The sequence below is a fragment of the Apteryx rowi genome, unplaced genomic scaffold (genome assembly GCF_003343035.1).
Source record: "Apteryx rowi isolate R43461 unplaced genomic scaffold, aptRow1 scaffold_47, whole genome shotgun sequence".
In the NCBI taxonomy this organism is placed as follows: Eukaryota; Metazoa; Chordata; class Aves; order Apterygiformes; family Apterygidae; genus Apteryx; species Apteryx rowi.
Genome location: NW_020450727.1, coordinates 2,074,512 through 2,091,706, shown reverse-complemented (window position 1 = coordinate 2,091,706; position 17,195 = coordinate 2,074,512). Strand labels below are relative to the sequence as shown.

At 55.2% G+C, this 17,195-nt stretch overlaps 2 protein-coding genes across 4 annotated transcripts; one reads left to right on the top strand and one right to left on the bottom strand.

The window, feature by feature from the left end:
• The first annotated feature begins 23 nt into the window (after positions 1 to 23).
• On the top strand, positions 24 to 7,445 carry LOC112972044 (mitochondrial chaperone BCS1). Of its 3 annotated transcripts, XM_026078077.1 has the most exons (9): positions 25 to 53; positions 750 to 902; positions 1,889 to 2,265; positions 2,775 to 2,914; positions 3,030 to 3,224; positions 4,538 to 4,601; positions 5,043 to 5,212; positions 5,747 to 5,864; positions 6,764 to 7,445. In XM_026078077.1, exons 3-9 carry the CDS (start codon positions 1,946 to 1,948, stop codon positions 7,014 to 7,016), a joined length of 1,260 nt encoding a protein of 419 aa, XP_025933862.1. In that variant the 5' UTR covers positions 25 to 53; positions 750 to 902; positions 1,889 to 1,945; the 3' UTR covers positions 7,017 to 7,445. The 3 variants fall into 3 exon arrangements, with proteins under 3 accessions (XP_025933863.1, XP_025933862.1, XP_025933864.1); XM_026078078.1 differs by lacking the exon at positions 750 to 902 and having other exon boundaries at positions 24 to 53; XM_026078079.1 differs by lacking the exons at positions 25 to 53; positions 750 to 902 and having other exon boundaries at positions 2,172 to 2,690.
• A 2,417-nt stretch (positions 7,446 to 9,862) lies between these two features.
• Positions 9,863 to 17,193, bottom strand: RNF25 (ring finger protein 25; the record flags this gene model as incomplete). Its single annotated transcript, XM_026077953.1, has 7 exons — positions 9,863 to 13,504; positions 13,635 to 13,769; positions 14,560 to 14,649; positions 15,240 to 15,380; positions 16,030 to 16,101; positions 16,241 to 16,310; positions 17,060 to 17,193. Coding segments are annotated over 7 exons (1,380 nt in total), but the record flags the coding sequence as incomplete, so codon positions are not given.
• Positions 17,194 to 17,195: the final 2 nt, after the last annotated feature.

Sequence of the window (17,195 nt, the reverse complement as noted above, 5' to 3'; positions counted from 1 at the left end):
GGTCGGAACCATAGAGAGCGGGGCTGGGCGGGCGGGAGCGGCGCTGCGTGGAGGTGAGGGGCCGCGGGGGGAGTGGGCCCTGCGGTGGGGCCGAGGCGGCCGTGGGCGGGGAGCGAGTTCCGGCTTGGGCACGGGGGCACTCCCCTGCGGGCTGTAGCCCCGCTATGGGGCAGAGACCCTGCCGGGATGGGGGGGGGGGGACACAAGGCCCTGCTATGGGGCAGGGACCCTGCTGGGGAGGCAGGCGCAAGGCCCCACTATGGGGCAGAGACCCTGCTGGGGGGCTGAAGCCTTGTCATGGGAATGGGGCCCCTTGTTCTGGGCAGGCGTGGGAGATGGAGCTTTGCTGTGAGGGCAGCTCTGCTATGGGGGAGGTGGGATCCTGTTTTAGGGAGCAGATCGTGCTGTGGTGTCAGATCCTGTCAGAGATGCAGGGTCAGACACTGTAGTGGGTCGTGGAAAGCAGACTGTGCCGTGGGGTAAGCCCCTGACTCAGGATGGGGTCAGAGCTTGCTAGAGTTTTGGCTCCCCCGTCCCTCTTTGGGGAGTGTGTGTGTGTCCGGGGGGAGGCATCCCCTCTACCTGGCAGACCCTTGTTGGGGAGCTGGAGAGCGGTCAGGCCACCTGAGTGCAGGGTCAGTGCCCTTGCCCACCACTGAAGGGTGGGACGTTTAAAGAGCTTTGGAGTGACCAAGGGAAATGCAACCCTCAGCTGTATGATAAGCCTAYTCCCTTTCACTTCCCTTTAGTTCACCATAAAACCAAAGACCTTCATAAAACAGCTGAGCAAAGGAAGGCTTCAGAGGTCGTGTCCCAGCCTGAACCCTGCCTCTGGTTCAAGACGCACAAACCACCACTTGTTCTGAGGTCCATGCAGCTGGCCCGACAGCATTGATGTGGAGGTGCTCCTTCCTCTCTTGTCACATACCAGTTGCCAGCAGCAAAGAACATGCTCTCAGGCTTGGCCTGTGAATGCATTTCAGCTTGTTCAGGCAATAAATCATAAATAATTGCAGTGCTCAATGATTTCCAGCTGTGTAAAGAACAAAACAATGTAAAACTTGGGGCTTGGTATCCTGGCTGGAAGAAGCAGCAGATGCTCTTATGCTTGACCAGCTCCTGGCTGCTTCCTGCCTGCGTTTTAGCATCCCAGTGGCTTGCAGAAAGGGAGGAGGTTCCTGCAGCCAGTCTCTGATAATAGGCTAAGCTGATAGCTCTGTGTTCAGGATCGAAGTGACTCTCCACAGCTCTGAAAAACCTGCAATAAGTGGTGGGGACTGGGTTGTGACCTGTGCCCAGAAGGAGTCAGGCTCGTGGTCAGTGTAGTCTGGGGGGGCTAAATGCCACGTGCAGCTGTGCCTTGCTGTTAACAGCTACTAGGAGGCTATGGCCAGTTTGCAGCAGCATGTGATCAAGCTGTAGCAGTACCACAGCACAGCCTGCCGCTCTTCTAGTTAGTGCCAGTGCAGCTGTTGGGGTGGCTGTGCTGGGAGCCGGCTCAGACAGCTGAGCTAGTTGAAAAGTACTCTCTCTCCCCACTTCCCTGGGAGAAATATTACCTCTGGGATTTTCCGCTAGCTCGAGAAGTCCACAGCAGAGCTGTGTTGAAATGCAGAAACTCCTTGGCTGGGGCTCTCTGCAGTCTCTAGTGATTTTTATTGTGCTGAATGTTTCATTTTAAAGGTTTTCTCTGTATTGAGATGGGGTTTGTGTTCTCTAAGGGAAAGTGTAGATGTGGGTGAATCCAAGTGCGCCAAGGCACATTCCACTTTGAGAACATGGCCGTGAAAAAGGCTGGGCAATTGTGGGCTGCCCAGTATGTCCCGCACTGCTGTACTGCCTTGCTCCATCATCCAGTCCTTTCACCTCTCTGTCTCTTTTCACACAGGTTTGTTTCCATATCACAGAGACGATGCTGTTGAAAGGAGCTGCTTAACCCCCCACAATGCCCTTTTCTGACTTTGTCTTAGCACTGAAGGACAACCCGTACTTTGGAGCTGGGTTTGGCCTTGTAGGGGTGGGCACAGCCCTGGCGTTAGCCCGGAAGGGGGCTCAGTTTGGGCTGGTGGCTTTCAGGCGCCATTACATGATCACCTTGGAGGTGCCCAGCAAGGATAAGAGCTACCACTGGCTGCTGAGCTGGATCTCACACCACGCCAAGCACACACAGCACCTGAGTGTTGAGACGTCGTACCTGCAGCATGAAAGTGGGCGCGTCAGCACCAAGTTCGACTTTGTCCCCAGCCCTGGGAACCATTTCATCTGGTAAGGGAGGGCAGGGGAAGAAGGAAAAGCAGTCTGGGGACTGGCCAGTGTTTTGGCAAGAAAACTCCAATCTGTGAGGCCCATGTAGGCAACAGAGAGAATCCTGCCTCTTCCTGTGTCTGGATTAGGACAGAAGATGAGAAGCCCATATTTGCCAGAATGAACTGATTTCTTTACCTGAGATGAATGTGCCCCTTGATGCATGATCTAAGCTGTGCCCTCTGGGCTCAGCTGAGCAGTAACAGATCCCTGGATGTAGCCAGTCCTGATGTGCCAAGTCAGCATTGGACACACTGGTTCTGAGATCTCCTTGCTGAGCCTGTCCCCTGCTGTGCCTGCTTTGGGGACAAGGAGGACAGTACTGGCCCATCTGGCTGGGAAATGAAAGGCAGCAGCTGAAACTTGCACTCGGTTGAGTGTGGAGGGTGAGCTGTGGCTTGCAGCTGGAGGTGGGTGCAGGCAGGTGTGCTCCGGCCCAGCTCCCCCCCAACCTCATCTTCCTGCTCCAGGTATCGGAGGAAGTGGATTCGCATTGAGCGCAACCGGGAGAAGCAGATGATCGACCTGCACACTGGGACCCCTTGGGAATCCGTCACCTTCACTGCTTTAGGCACCAACCGGGAGATCTTCTTCAACATCCTCCAGGAAGGTCTGTAGGGTAGCTCTGTGGGGCCCTGCTGGGGACCTTCTGCTCCCTGGAGACACCTGGTGCTTTGCAGGAGATCCCTTTCCCTGCCAACCGTCCCCTCTGCCTCTTTCTGCAGCCCGGGAGCTGGCTCTGCAGCAGCAAGAGGGAAGGACAATCATGTACACGGCCATGGGAGCAGAGTGGCGGCAGTTCGGCTTCCCCCGCCGCCGCCGCCCCCTCAGCTCCGTGGTGCTGGAGGAAGGTGTGTCGGAGAGGCTGGTCCAGGATGTGAAGGAGTTCATCGAGAACCCCAAGTGGTACAGCGAGAGAGGCAAGGCTCTGGCACAGCGTCCTCCTTGCTGTGCCCAGCACGGCTCCTCACCCCTCTGCAGCCACGGCTGTGGGGAACTGTCTCATATGCATCCCACTAACTGAGCTGAGGTGCGGAGGTTAGGCCTGGATCTGCAAAGGGACAAATTCCTCTCAGTTCAGTGGGAGTCAGGCCTCAGGGCTCAGACATACAGTTCAGATCCAGAGGTGCTGCCCATGCCCTGCATTCTCCCCTGTCCTGCAGACCCGTCCTGGTGAGACTTGAGAGGATACGTTACCTTGTCTTTGCTGCAGCTGAGGGCTCCGTTACCACAGCCTTGCTGCTTTGCAGAAGTCCTTTGTGTGTCTGAGCCTGGGCACAAAGCTGTGCTCACCCCTGCTGTGTTCAGGCTGTTACCAACTCTGCTGGTCTTTGCCCCTGCTCCTGCCTTGGCGAAGGGCCCTTAATGTAGATAAGCACAGAGGAGAAAGGAAGCAGTGGGCACTAGCAAGGGCCAAACCTAGTGTGTGCTGAGGCTGTTGCTTACATCCATTTCTGCAGCTTCTCAGCCCTCTGCTGCTGTGCCTGCTACAGTCCCATCTCGTAGCACTTCCCACCCTCCTGCTTCTCAGCCTATCTCTGAGGACAGAGAGGGCTCCACTGGCCCTTCCTCCAGCTCTTTGGGCATCCTGCCATGCCTAGCAATTAAGCAGATTCCTGGAAGGAGGCTTTTCCTGAGCAGATTCTCCAGCCTCCAACCCCAGGAACCGTGGAGTTCATTGCTCCTGTGATGCTGCTGTGGGGAGAGGCAGGATGCCAGCGGTCCTCCCTGGGAACAGCTGCAGAGAGATTTTTGTCCTTCTTGCCTTCCCCTGCTGCATCCTCCATACATGCTCAGCATAGCCCTCGTGCTCTGCGGAAGAGAGCTCAGAGCATCCAGCTTGACGTGTCTGTGCAGCCAGGGGAGGAAATTCCCCCTTTCCACCAGTGGTTCTCACTCATGGGCTCTTCTTGGTGCCCCTAAAGGGAAACTTTGAGTTTGGAGCAGCTGTTGTTCTGACTGTGAAGATGCCTTAGCTGATATTGGTGCCTCAGGTCTGTGTGGGCAGATAGCCACAGTGATGAAGACTGGGTAATTAGTTGGCGCAGATCCTTTTGAAGTGGTCTTCCCCAAAACATGGTTCATGGAAACCACATTACTGCTGGCCGCAGAACAGCCTATGCTGCAGCCCAGGTTCCTTGCTCAGGGTTGTCACCTGTGGCAGGTGGGGGACAGTTGGATGGACTGTGTTTGAGGCCTTGTGCTGGTTCCTAAAAGGACACTGTCTTCCTAGGGATCCCATACCGAAGAGGCTACCTGTTGTATGGTCCACCTGGCTGTGGGAAAAGCAGCTTCATGTGAGTATTACTGGCTGGGTAACAGTGGCTCTCCTGCCAGCTGCCTGCTCTGGGATGCAGCAGTTGATGGGGGTGTATGGATGAGTTTGGGTTCAAAGTGCAGCAATGCGCTGCCCAGGAATTTGAGTTAGAGGGCTGCATCTCCTGCACCATGCCTGGCATAAGTGTTTGCATTGCTGGCACCGTTACCAGCTCAGGGTGACAGCACTTCTCCGCACCCTTGCTTTGCACAGCCCTGCATAACAACAGTGTGCCAAGCAGGCTGATTGGGCTGCATGGCTCACACCTGACACCCATATCTGATCCCCACTGGGGAAGGAGGTATGTGCCCTCTGCCCTGTGCTGCTGGGCAGGGAGATCTTGTTCTCCAGCTTCCCCCTGCCTCTGTCTGCTCAGGGCTCTCTTGCCCTGATTCACCCCTGTGGTTTGTGTCCTTCCCAGCACAGCCCTGGCTGGGGAGCTGCAGTACAGTATCTGCCTGCTGAGCCTCAGCGACCGCAGCCTCTCCGACGACCGGCTCAATCACCTCCTGAGCGTGGCACCGCAGCAGAGCATCATCCTTCTGGAGGATGTGGATGCTGCCTTCGTCAGTCGTGACCTCGCTGCCGAGAGTGAGTGTGTCCCTGTTCCTGGGCTGGGCAGCGGGAGGGAGAATGGCCAGCTGTGCTGGGAGGTGGTGTGGGCTCTGGGCTCCTTGCAGCCGTACCAGTTCCCTGGGGCCCAGTTCAGCAGAGATCAGGAGTGGGCAGCTGTCTTGGTCCTCATGGCCCAAACTGGACCTCAGTCAGTTTTGGCTGGCCTATCTAATAGGAGTTTTGGGGTCCCTTGTCCTAGTAGTACCTCAGGCAAAGGCATTTGTCCTTCTGAGCCCTCCTCAGCATGACAGAGGGGACAGCTTTCCCCCTCATTCACCTTTTGGATTCTCTGGGGTGCCTGTGGACAAGGAAAGTGTATGGGCTCTCAGCCAGGGAGAGGCAGAGGGTCTGCTGAGGGGAAGGAGAGAGCAGAGTACTTGGCTTAAGATGGGAGCAGCCTGGCAGCCATTTTGGCAAGCTGTGGTGAGCCTTAGGCCGTGGGGAGGTGGCCTATGGGACCGCCCTGGGTGAGTGGCTGGCAGGTGGGATCTGAGACATCTCTGTCCCCAGACCCCGCTGTGTACCAAGGCATGGGGCGCCTGACCTTCAGCGGCCTCCTCAACGCCCTGGATGGCGTGGCCTCCACAGAGGCCAGGATTGTCTTCATGACCACCAACTACGTGGACAGGTCAGAGCTGCCCTATCAGGGGGGAGTGGGAAAGGTAACATGGGGAAAACTTGCTCTCTTGGAGCCCTTTTCCTGGGCTTTATGGAAGGTTATTTGTGCCCTCCAATATGAGGCTTGGGGGTTCATTGGCCAAATAGCAGGTTTTCCCAATCCTCAGGATGCAGATCCCGTGATCCCTAATTGCCCCCTTTGCTGGGCCCTCTGATGCTTACTTGCTGTTCACACCATATTGTGCTGGTTGCTCCCTTCAGGAGAGGTGCCACCTTCTGCATGTAGGGGTCTTTGGGGTTTGGAGTTATATGCCATGGGTGAAAAGCTGGTGCCATGTGCTGCCCACTTAGTCAGCAGGATGCAGCCTTGGCTCCTGGCACCCTTGCTGCGCTCAGGAACCCAGTTCTTGGGTCTGCCAGAGGCTGCATTACAGCGGGCTTGGCTCAGTCCAGACCAAATTGGCCTAGGTTGCCTGGTTTGTTCAGAGGGTGCCCACGGGACACTGATGGGCAGAGCCAGCTCCCAGGACAAGCTCGTCCTCCCCAGCAGCCAGCCCTTCCCTAGCTCTATCCCTTCTTCTGGATCAATCCCCCCCACAACCCCCAGGGACAAAGCTGTTGCCCACTTTTGCCATCCCAGAGCACACAGGACCTGGCAGATAGGATGCCAGGATCCTATGCTAGCATGTCCTAGTGTGGAGGGGGCTTCCTGCTGGACTCGTCCTGCGGAGACAGTTTGATTAAGTTTTCAAGGCACCCTTTGGCTTTTGAGCAGTTCTCCAGGATAAGAGGTCTCTCTTCAGTGGGGCAAAACAAAGCCTGGCCAGAGAGGGCAGGCAGAGATGCTCCTCTGGACCAGCTGGTAGAGGAGGGCTGGAACATCTCTCACTTCTCTGTGCTTCTCGACAGGCTGGACCCAGCCCTGGTGCGGCCTGGGCGTGTGGATCTCAAGCAGTACGTGGGCCATTGCTCCCGCTGGCAGCTTGCCTGCATGTTCCAGCGCTTCTATCCCGAGCAGCCCCCGGCTGCAGCTGACCATTTTGCAGAGCAGGCACTGGCAGTCTCCAATCAGATCAGCGCTGCCCAGGTGCAGGGCCACTTCATGCTCTACAAGACAGACCCCAGAGGAGCCATTGAAAATATACACTCCATCCTGCTGTGACAAGGGATGAGCCCTGCCCTGCCACTCTGTGAGGCCTGGGAACTGCTGGGACAAGAACTTGACCATCCTGAGGATGCCCAGGCACACGGGCCAGGTCTTCTGTTCATCTCTACCTCACCAAGGCCTTGGCTTTTTATTAAAGCATACAGAGCTGCCACTCCTGCAGTAGGGTAAGGGGATCAGCTCTTGCTGCTCCCTGACTTGGGTGTTGGTACACTGGCCCCACTCGCCGGAGAGCCTTCTGCTGGGATTGTCATATGTGAAACCATAACAAGCCAACCCCTTTGACTTGCATTTTCCTGAGGCAAGGCATTGCAATGCTGCCGTGCTGAAGAGAGCTGCAGATCTGTAAAGAGACGTCTTCAGAATGGTCTTCACTGTCTTGTGAACGTCCTCTGTGAAGTGTACAACATGGCTCTTTGCTCTTGGGTCCTGTCTGCTTTTGTGTGTGTGCCACCCAGTGACAATTTTGTCCCCTTGCTGTTAGTTGCCTCATGGTCCAGATCCTGGCCCAAAACCCTTTCCAGCTTTGACAGCTGGGAGCAGCACTGCTCCAGGTGCTTCTTGGGGCTGTCCAAGGCCTGGATCCCTGCTCCGGAGGGCATCCGGCTTGTCCGCAGAGGCTGTGTTTCTGAGGATGCAGTTCCTGGTGTAATGATGGACTGGTGCTGGAAGGAGAGATCGAGCCAAAGGATTGTTCGGGTCTGGGACCTTGGGTCCTCCTCGGACCATATTCTTCTCTGGGGGTTGCCTGCCAGCAGGGCTGTTAGGGTGGTACTGCACCCAGTAACCTGGGCAGACCCTACGCCCTTTCAGAGGGGATTTGCTTGACCTGTGCTGCTGGTTTGAGTCTCCTCTCTCCCTCCAGCATGGGGCTGCTGCCAGCCTGGCCCGGGTGCTGTGCTGGAGTGTGTTTTGTGTTTAAAGCTGAGCAAAGTCTGTGACCATCAAAATCTGCTGTGCCTGAGGGCAAGGGAGGGTCTGGCACGGTCAGTACTGCAGATCCAGAGCTGTTTCAGGAAAAGAAAAACAACTCCCAAGAGACAGCTTGTTCTCCCTCAGGCTGCTGGCTGTGGTACCAAGGGGTGCAGCTGCATGGGCATCCTTTCTGGGTGAGCATGGTTTGCTAGTAGCCCCCCCCGAGAGGAGGTGGGGGGGAAGACATGGGGCTCTGAAATGCAATCCGGGAGGGGAGGCCTCATCCAGGCAGGCTCTGCGGCTCCCTCGCAACACCACAGAGCTGGGGGGGTCAGTGCACGCACGCTCGCATGGGAAGAGCCAGCCCGAACGTCTCCTCTCCCCCTTCCCCATTTCAAAGTCCTTTCACCTCACTTCCCATGGCCTAGTTTTGGTGCTCAGGGCAGTAGCGTTGCTGTAACATCCCAGCCGAGCTGGGAGCCAAATGAGGTTTGTAGGGCAGAGGCAGCACTTGCACAGGAGCCGTCAGCGTGGGCAGGGAGCAGGGGCTGGGGAGCCACCATCCCGGCTCTCCGCTGGGAGGCGGTGGCTCGCTGCCTTTTGCTCCCTAGCTGCTCTGAGGGGACACAGCCCCCAGAGCGAGGGGCCTGCTTGCTCCCAGGCCCCAGCCCGGCAGTGTGTAGTGGATTCTGTGACAAAACAAATTTCAGTGGTGTAAAAGTGCCCAGGCTGCAGGTCCAAAATAGTCTATTTGCAATACCCCGGGGGGGGGGGGGCTGGTGCTCCCATCTCTGCTAGTTCCCATGCTGGGGTCCTTTGGTGGTGGCTCGCAGAGGGAGGCAGGCCCGTGCTGTTGCCACCAGGGCTGGCTGACACTGAACAAGAAAGGTTGTGGGACACAGACATGGGCCTGGCTCTGGGGAAGCTGGTTTCAGGCCAGACCTAATCCATTAGGTCTCCGCTCAGCCCTGCTGTTTCTCCGCAGGGCCAAGAGCAAAGTTAAGAGCTTGCAGGAGATACAAAAGGGCCCAGCTGATCCCATCTGGCTGAATTTCAGTGGAAACAAGGCACCGCTTTGATGCAGCCTGAGACTAGCAGAGATGTTTCCACAAGCGACAGCACACGTGTGCGAGTTGTTTCACTGAGGACAGCATCCTGCAGCTGCACTGGGAACAGCCTCGACCCAGGAGCTTTGCACACAGGGCTAAACAGGAAGGGTTTGTGCCAGCTGTGCCTGTCTCCTGCTGGGTGCCTGGGCCCAGCAGGCAGCCCAAGCAGCACAGCAGTGCTGGGGAGCCTCCAGCAACCGAGCCCGTGAGCAGGGCTGAAAGGGTTGATCCTGCTGCCACAAGGGAGTTTCCAGTGACTCAGGCTGGCTCCTGTGGGTGGTAGGAGGAATGGTGCCTGGAAACGTGGACCTGGAGCAGTCAGCACCTTTGCCAGGCCACAATTCAAGCACAAGAATGAACGCGGAGGAGGAGCTCTCCTTGGGACACATGGACAAGCAGAGGCAGGATGGGTGAAGGGCTGGAGAGCACAGAGCCTGGATCTAACCCCTTGCACACACTGTTCAGGCCCTGCACCCACAGAGCAGAGCTGTACCCAGCCTGGCTGTGAGATGGCAAGAGCAGGCTTGAACCAAGCATTACAGTTTAGACTTGCTCTCCAGAGCATGATGCTGCTGTTGGCAGCTCAAACCCTGTGCTCATCTTTCCCCCAAACACTGCCTGTGTTTGCTCAGATTGCCTGCTTGGATCCAGTCTCTTTCCACAGTGCTGGGGGGCAAAACTGGCTGGTTAACTCCCGGCAAACAGCAAGGGCATGAGCCAACACCTCACAGTTCAAGTGGATGGTGATGTGGTGAAAGAGACAGGCACGCAGATCCTCCAGCCCACTGCCACCACACAAGAGCACAGGCAGCAACGTCAGTCACTCTGCTTGCTTTTAATAGTGTTAATGCTACAGACACCGCCAGCGCCTTTCCACCCAGCATCTCCGAGCGCTTTTGCCAATTAAGCCTCACAACAGCCCTGTGAGGTAGGTCAGTATTGGCACCCCCCAGCCCAGGAGGAGGGACACAGGCAGACACCAAGTGAGGACCCTCAGGGCTACTATTCATCCCCCATCCCAAATACCCACCCTAGACAAGCGTAGGCAAAGGAACCAGGCAAAGGCTCCCTTCCAGAGATCTCTGCTGCTCGTGGGTGCTGGAGGGGATGCATCAGGCTGGGATGAGGGCAGGCAGATCACAGCCTTGATGGCTCCCGCAACACCCCCAAATCCTCTTTGAGCCAGGGTCGAGTTCCTCTCCACCTGCCAGCCAGCCCTGCCCACAGCCATCTCAGCAGCCGTTAGCTGCTGCTGCCAAGGCTTTTTGTGGGGCTTGTTTTAAACGTTTAACCAAAATTCCTTTCCACACAGTTGCAAGATTTCCTCTGCTCCAGGCTGACAGCAGTGAGTCAGAAAGGTGAGGGCCTTTCCCAAATCCCTACACACAGAAACACCTCCTTCCCCTCTAACAGGTTTGGCATTTGATTGTTTGAAATTACCCCAGTCCCTGCTCACTGGGATTTCCATGGCTGCCTTCCCACGCTCCCAGACACATGGCACAACAGCTTTCCAGCTGAGGAGAGACTGAATCCAACTCTCTGGAGGAAGCAAAGGAGCTTTCACTACAGCTGCTGCAAAGGGCAGAGATCTTTGTGTTTCTTTCAGGATGTGATCACACCTATTTTTTGGAGCACAGGAATTTCACATGTAAAGGCAGAAGGCAGCAAAACAGCACCAATGTCAGTTAAAGTTTACACCTTCCCTTTTCACCCAAATGGCCATTCACCCACAAACAGGCTAGAACAAGAACAGAGTAAGCACTAAAGAAAGAAAATGAGGGCACATTTCAGGGAGTCAGTGACTGGGTGATCAGCCCTGGTCCCCAGCAGGGCATACAGTTTGGCTTTCAGATCCGCAAGCCCAAGATGGGCAGTATAGGCTCAGACTAAGGAAAGAAAGCTCATTAGAGCACTAATGTGCTGGAGACCAGGCTGAAAATAGGCCTATGTTTGAAATTTAAGCAAGGAAGATTCTCCCCCCCCCCCCCCAAAAATAATTAAAAAAAAAAAAAAAACAGCTAACCATTGGGCAGCAAGTTTAACCAGCATCATCAGGAAAAGGCTAGGAGGGAAAGAGAGCAGAGCAGGCAGTCAGGAGGACCCATTCAAGAAAAGGCTTTTGTGCAGTTTAGGTGAGAAAGGATTTGAAAGGCAAAGTAAGGCAAATGAACAGCAAATGCTCTCCCGGTCTGGAGACAGATGTTGATTTCTTAGCGATTGCACTGGAAGCCCTGGTAAACCCAAAGCATGGTGATTTTTGCACTATTCAAAGAACGCTCAGCAAGAGGAGGAAGACCATAACAGCCCCCATAGAGCCAAAAAGGTGTGTGCAGGGGCACAAGGCACAAACAAGTGTGAAGGAATCAGTATGATCTGGATTGACTGGACAGCCTACACTGAGCCAGGCAAAACTGGGAGCAGGAAAGCTCCTCTGCCACCCAGGAGTGCTCAGGGGAAGGTCTTTGCCCTAGCTCTGAGTGTAGGGAGACACCAGCACATGGGAAAGGGTGGCGAGACCTACTAGAGACCAACACTGGGCACCAAAAAGGAGGGCAGAGAATATGAAGGGAACAGGTTTGAAAGAAGACCCAATGCATTAATTTTGTAGCAACATCCCATTCTGGAGACTTGGGATCTCCCATCATGTCTCTGGAGTGGGATATGGTTTAAATCTGTGAAGCACCAGTAGAAGGAACTGCACCAGGGACATGTTAGTATAAAAATCAAATCTCCATTTCTTTAAAGCAAGAGCAGCATGAAGAGAAGATGAAAGGAGGTAAGAAAATTCAAAGTACTAGGACCTGTCTTCACCCTGGGCCTCTGTGAGCTCTAAAAGACAGCCTAGGCTTAGAAAGGGATCCTAAAAGAAATGTATAGGACACAGAGCAGAATGCTTTTCCCAAGTCTCTCTAATGCAGCCACTGCCTGCGAAAAGGCAGCTGAAGGAGCCTGCAGAAGCTCCAGCTAAATTTGAACTTGTTGGGAGAGCGGGAGCCAGCCCAAAGCCTTGTTCACTGGACAGCCCTGACCTGCCAACGTGTCAGCTTAGGCCTAACTTAGCTACCCTGGCTGCTATTTGGAAGTGTCCTGTTCTACAAAGGACTTGCCTGGGCTGTCTGGCCAAGCCCATCACCTGAGTGGAGGTCAGGGCTGGGGGAGAAGCAATGTTGTCTCCAAGGAACAGCAGGTTGAGAACATGCTCTGAAAATCATTTGGGGATGCAGCAAATTGAGGTCCAGGCTGCTGCCCTAGTGCAACCTTATTGCCTGGTGCCACCATGCTCTACAGGGATGCTTGGTTCCAGGGAAGGTCCTACCATAACTCTGGCTCTGCTGTGGCACCACGCAGGGCCTGATCCATTTGCTCTGCAGGCACCGATGTTTTTGGCAGCTCATGCATGGTGGGTGCTGGTCCCTGGTCAAGCCTTCCCCTGCCCTCTGCATCCTCCGAGACCAAGGTTGCCATGACTGTCGGGAGTCAGCTTCTCCAACACTGGTGATGGCTCACACCAGGCAGCCACACTAGGATGCTTCACTCTGCACATATGCCCTAGAGACACTGCCTTGACCAAGCTGTGCCTCCAAGCTATGCAGTGGAGATCCAGGGTGGGCCTCCTCCTTTCCAAGGGGCATGGTGTCTGCTTGCTACTGCTCCACCAGAGCCTTCATTGTTCTCCCCCAAAAGAGCCCTTCCCTCCCCTAGCCCAGCCCCTCACCAGTCCTGCTAGGAGCCACTCTCCTTTTCGAGATGGGCTTCTCGACGTCCACCAGGCCTGAACACCCCCCGCCCTCTTGGCGCTCTGGGGTAGGAGCTGTGCTCCTGGACCCTGGACCTCTCCCACCTCCCGCAATCCCAGGGCCTGTGGTGGCCCTGCCAGCTGGGGGCTGCTCTGTGGTCACTGCGGTTAAATGCCAGGTTCTCCTCATTGCCCTGGGCCTCAGCCCCCTGCTCCGGGGTCCATCTCCCCACATCATGGTAATCCTCTTTCAAGTCCAATATCCCTGTTACTGGTGAGGGGTCTTCAGGGCTCAACTCCTTCCTTTCAGCCAGGGCTGCAGCCCTGTTTCTGCTGTGAGGCTTTGGAAACTCCTGGCTGTGCCTCCCACCAGATCTTTGGCTCCTCTCCTCCCTCCGCTCTGGTCTCCGGCTGAAGCCCTTGGAGCCCCTGGAGCCATGGAGCAGATGACAGGGTTCCTCTGCTGCTCCCTGCGCATCGCTGCACAACTGCCTGCCCTGGCCTCCGAGGCCCAGCCTCTCCCCTCTGTGCCTCTCTCGCTTGCTCTGTTGCTCCCTGGGCACAGCTGGTCTCTCTGGCTGCCTGGCTTCTGCCCTGGCCTCTGGAGACTTGGCTGGCTCTGGAGCCAAGGGCTGACAGGGTGGCTGGGGTGAATCCACAGTGCTTGCAGTCACCAGTGACTCAGAAGCAGAGGCTGCTTGGCCTGGATCAACAGTAGCTGGAGGCTGAAAGAAAGAAGCCAGCGGTGAAGAAAGGGACAGGGTAGCCCCACAGCAGATGATAGCACCGGGCCTGGCAGCCCAGGGACCCCCTTGCTGGCACGGAGCTCAGCAATGCTCTGCCCCAGTGCCGTACCGCCTGGAGGCTGATGAAGTAACGGTTCCTCTCTGCTTCAGGGTCAATAATGCCCCCCTTCTCTTGCTGTCTCTTGAAGATTAAGCGCAGTTCTTCTTGGTGCTGCAGTGTCTTGGCATCTGGTCTGTATGGCTCCTGAGCGGCAGAGAGCAAGAGAAGGAGGATAAGGGGGATTCTCAACACCTAGCATGGGCCAGCAGCTGGCAGTACTGACAATGACTCCCCAAACCCACCTCTGATCACACAGCACCTGGGCAACCTGCTTCTGTTCACCATGTACTATCAGCCAGGCCTACAGATCTGTGTGAAATCCCTAGATGGAGGCAGACCATGCCAATGCAGACCCACTGTTCCCTGCACTGACTACCCTGGGACCTCCTGCTTTGGAGTGAGATGCACAGTGGCTAGGTCAGGGACCACAGAACGCACTATATGAGCCAGGGTCACTCACATGACCCTAATGATGTTCCAGGGTGTGCAGAAACACATTCAAGGAGAGGAACTGCAGTGGTCCCCTCTAAGATGTGGACATGAGACAGAGTTTGTGCTTTTGCCTGTTTTTCTAGAGTCACTGGCAGGGCACGTGAACAGGCCCAGCCAACAGGCTCCCTTCCCAGGGCTTGGTGGCTGTGCACAGACACACCTCGGTTTCTCTGTACACATCTGTGCATGAGGAACATGGGATACAGCATCTCACATCATAGCTTAGGGGAAGGAAACTCAGTGCTAAACAACTAAACCTGCTCTTTGTGGACATGTCAAACAGACAGGAGACGCCCTGCTAGATTCTGTGAACTACCCTTTGGACGGACTACCTGGGAAGATATGAAGGGCTGCAGCACATGCTCATTCGTTCATTTTAACACCCCAAATCAAGCTACCCAGAGAGCAGACACAGCTGGGCAGATGAGACCCCATCTCTTACCAGCGGGTGCTGCGGGGGTGGCGCTGCCTTCAGAGCACAGAGATCATAGACGAGGGTTTCCCGGCAGACAGGGCACTGCACACCGACTTCCTGCAGTGAGGGGAGAGTCGAAACCAACCCCAAGCTCTTACCCAGCCCACACACTTCCAGATAATCCCCTGCCTGGAAGTGAAACAAGGTGGCCTTTTTCAGCTGACCACACACGCTCTTCTGCCAGAGCAGAGAGATTATAGCACTATGAAAATAGCCTGGCCTGGCTGACTGCTACAAATGCCGGAGGTCACGTCTATCTTGCACCACTGGGAGTCTTGCAAACCCCTGGAGTTAGAGGATTAGGGAAGGAGCTCACCTTTCATTTGAAAAAGTTTAAGTCTTGTGGTTCCAGAATTCTAAGAATGTAACAAACTCCTCCAGTCCCTCATACACTGGGCACTGACCCAGAAATCCAATAAACTAACTGCTGAAGTACTAAAAATCATATAGTAATTTCGGTTGGAAAGGGCCCCTGGAAGTCACTTGGTCCAATCCCCATTCTGATTTCCGGCCACGGGCATGACACTGACCACGCTGCACAAGGTTGCTGGGCCAGATTAGCCCTCGCTCCACGTCCCCAAGAGCAGCGACAGAGAAGTCACAGGGGCCTGTGCAGGGGTTCAGGGAGGAAGCCCAGGGCCCAGTACCTGTTTGGGGGAAGGTGCCAGGTGCTGCTCTCTCTCCTCCTGCTGCATGAGGACCTCCTCTTCCATGTGCTGGGCATAGCGGGCCAGGCAGTGGGAGTGGAAGTAGTGGTAGCACTGGGTCTTTGTGAAGGCTTCTCTCTCCTGTAGAAGAGAGGGCAGTTTTAATGGGTTTCTGAGCGCAGGGTTGCGTGGCCTCCCCAGCTGAGGTGGGTTTTCACCCCAGTGTCAGCACTGGCAGCAGGGAACTAGTGTTATTGCTGGCACTGAGCCACATAACTTCTTCCACTGGGCTTCATCTCCTCCTCAGTTCTTATGGAGACACTTCACCCTAATCTGAGAGTCAGAAACACTCCTAATGCCAAGCTGCAAGGTTTTTGTGACCGTTTTCTCCACACATGTTCCTGCGTGAGCAGATCTCTTCCCACCTGATGTATTCTCCCTCTTAGACAGGAATCACCTCTCTTTGTAGCCTGGACAAGACAAGCTCCCTTATCCCCACAGACCTCAGCACCTGCATTAATGCGTTTCAGTCTCCTCTGACCACCTGTGCCATGAACTCCAGGAAAGGTTTCACCAACACGAGGAGACTGAGACACACCAGCAGCTATGCGCAGACCCCACTCATTTCCTTGGAGACTCTCCGACATCACTCACCACCCCTACACTCTGTTTCTGTAGAAACTTATCTTCAGATCGACACGGAGAACAGAATATGTTGCCTTAGGATAGTACCTGCTAAATAACATTGCCTACAGCCCAGAGTGGCAGGGGCTGAGACACACATTCCTACCTGGAATCCATAGAGGCAGATCACACACTGGCCGTGGGGAATGTTGTTGTCAGTGAGAATCTCCTTCCCCTTCTGCGGAAGGGGAAAAGCAAACACTTCACTGAGTGGCCTCCCACAGGCCCAGGCTCAAGGCCGTCCCACCCGCAGGGAGTTGCTCAGGGGAGAACAGCATCGATGGCTGGCCACCCACCCAAATTCCCCTAACTCTCACCTCAATCAGTTCATATAGCACCTCTGTCCCCAGCCTGGCTTCAGCAACATGTCTCAGGGTCTGTGAAATCCTATAGCAAAGAAGAAGAAACACTTTATGCAAGTTTAGACATACCTTTGTACTCTCCCACCTCACCGTGATGACAAGTGGAAGAAAGACTAATTGCACAGGAAGGCACTGGGCTTCAGGCTTTGCCTAAAGCACTGGACAGGCACGCGTGAATATATTCATTCATGTGCTTTTCTAGCACCTCACAAGCCAGTGCCCAGGACAATTTTGTCCTCAGAGGAGATGCAAGAGGAGGTTCGCAGACTGCCCCGGCTTGAGCTCACCCAGAAGCCCTTCAGCTTTGGTGATGCTCAGGCTTCATTTTCTGACAGAGCGACCCTTAAGGCAGGTCTGGCAGGGTCCTGTGCTGCCAGCGGGCTCTCTCTACACACATCGCACTGCACTAAGGACAGGAGCACAAAGGCAACAAGAGGCTGCCTGAGCTCAGGCACTCAGTCCAGTCCCATCTCTGCCAAAGCAGGACCAACACCTTCAAAGGCCCAAGAGATTTATATTACATTTCACTACAGACCACAGTGGAACAACCCATCCAAAAAGTTAATCCCTCACAGCCAAATTTAGTGTCAGTGGCTCACATATGATTTAAGACAAGAAGACTTAGTGGCCTGTAACCATTTCTGGGTTAGGGCATCCACAGAAACTTGGGAAAAGACTTTTCAAGCACTAAAATGCCTCCAGTTGTCTCCCTCCCATCTCTCCAGAGCAGAGTTTTGTCCTCTTCCTTCCCTTCCCCTCTCTCCCAGGACTCACTTCTGAATTTGCTCATCTGACAGCCCCCGTGGGTTCCTGATCGCGATTTCCGGCGCTTTGTCGGGATACTGGAAGACACAAGAACAAAGCGGAAGGCGCAGGGGCGAGGAGTGGGGCGGGGGTGGGGGCGAGGGCC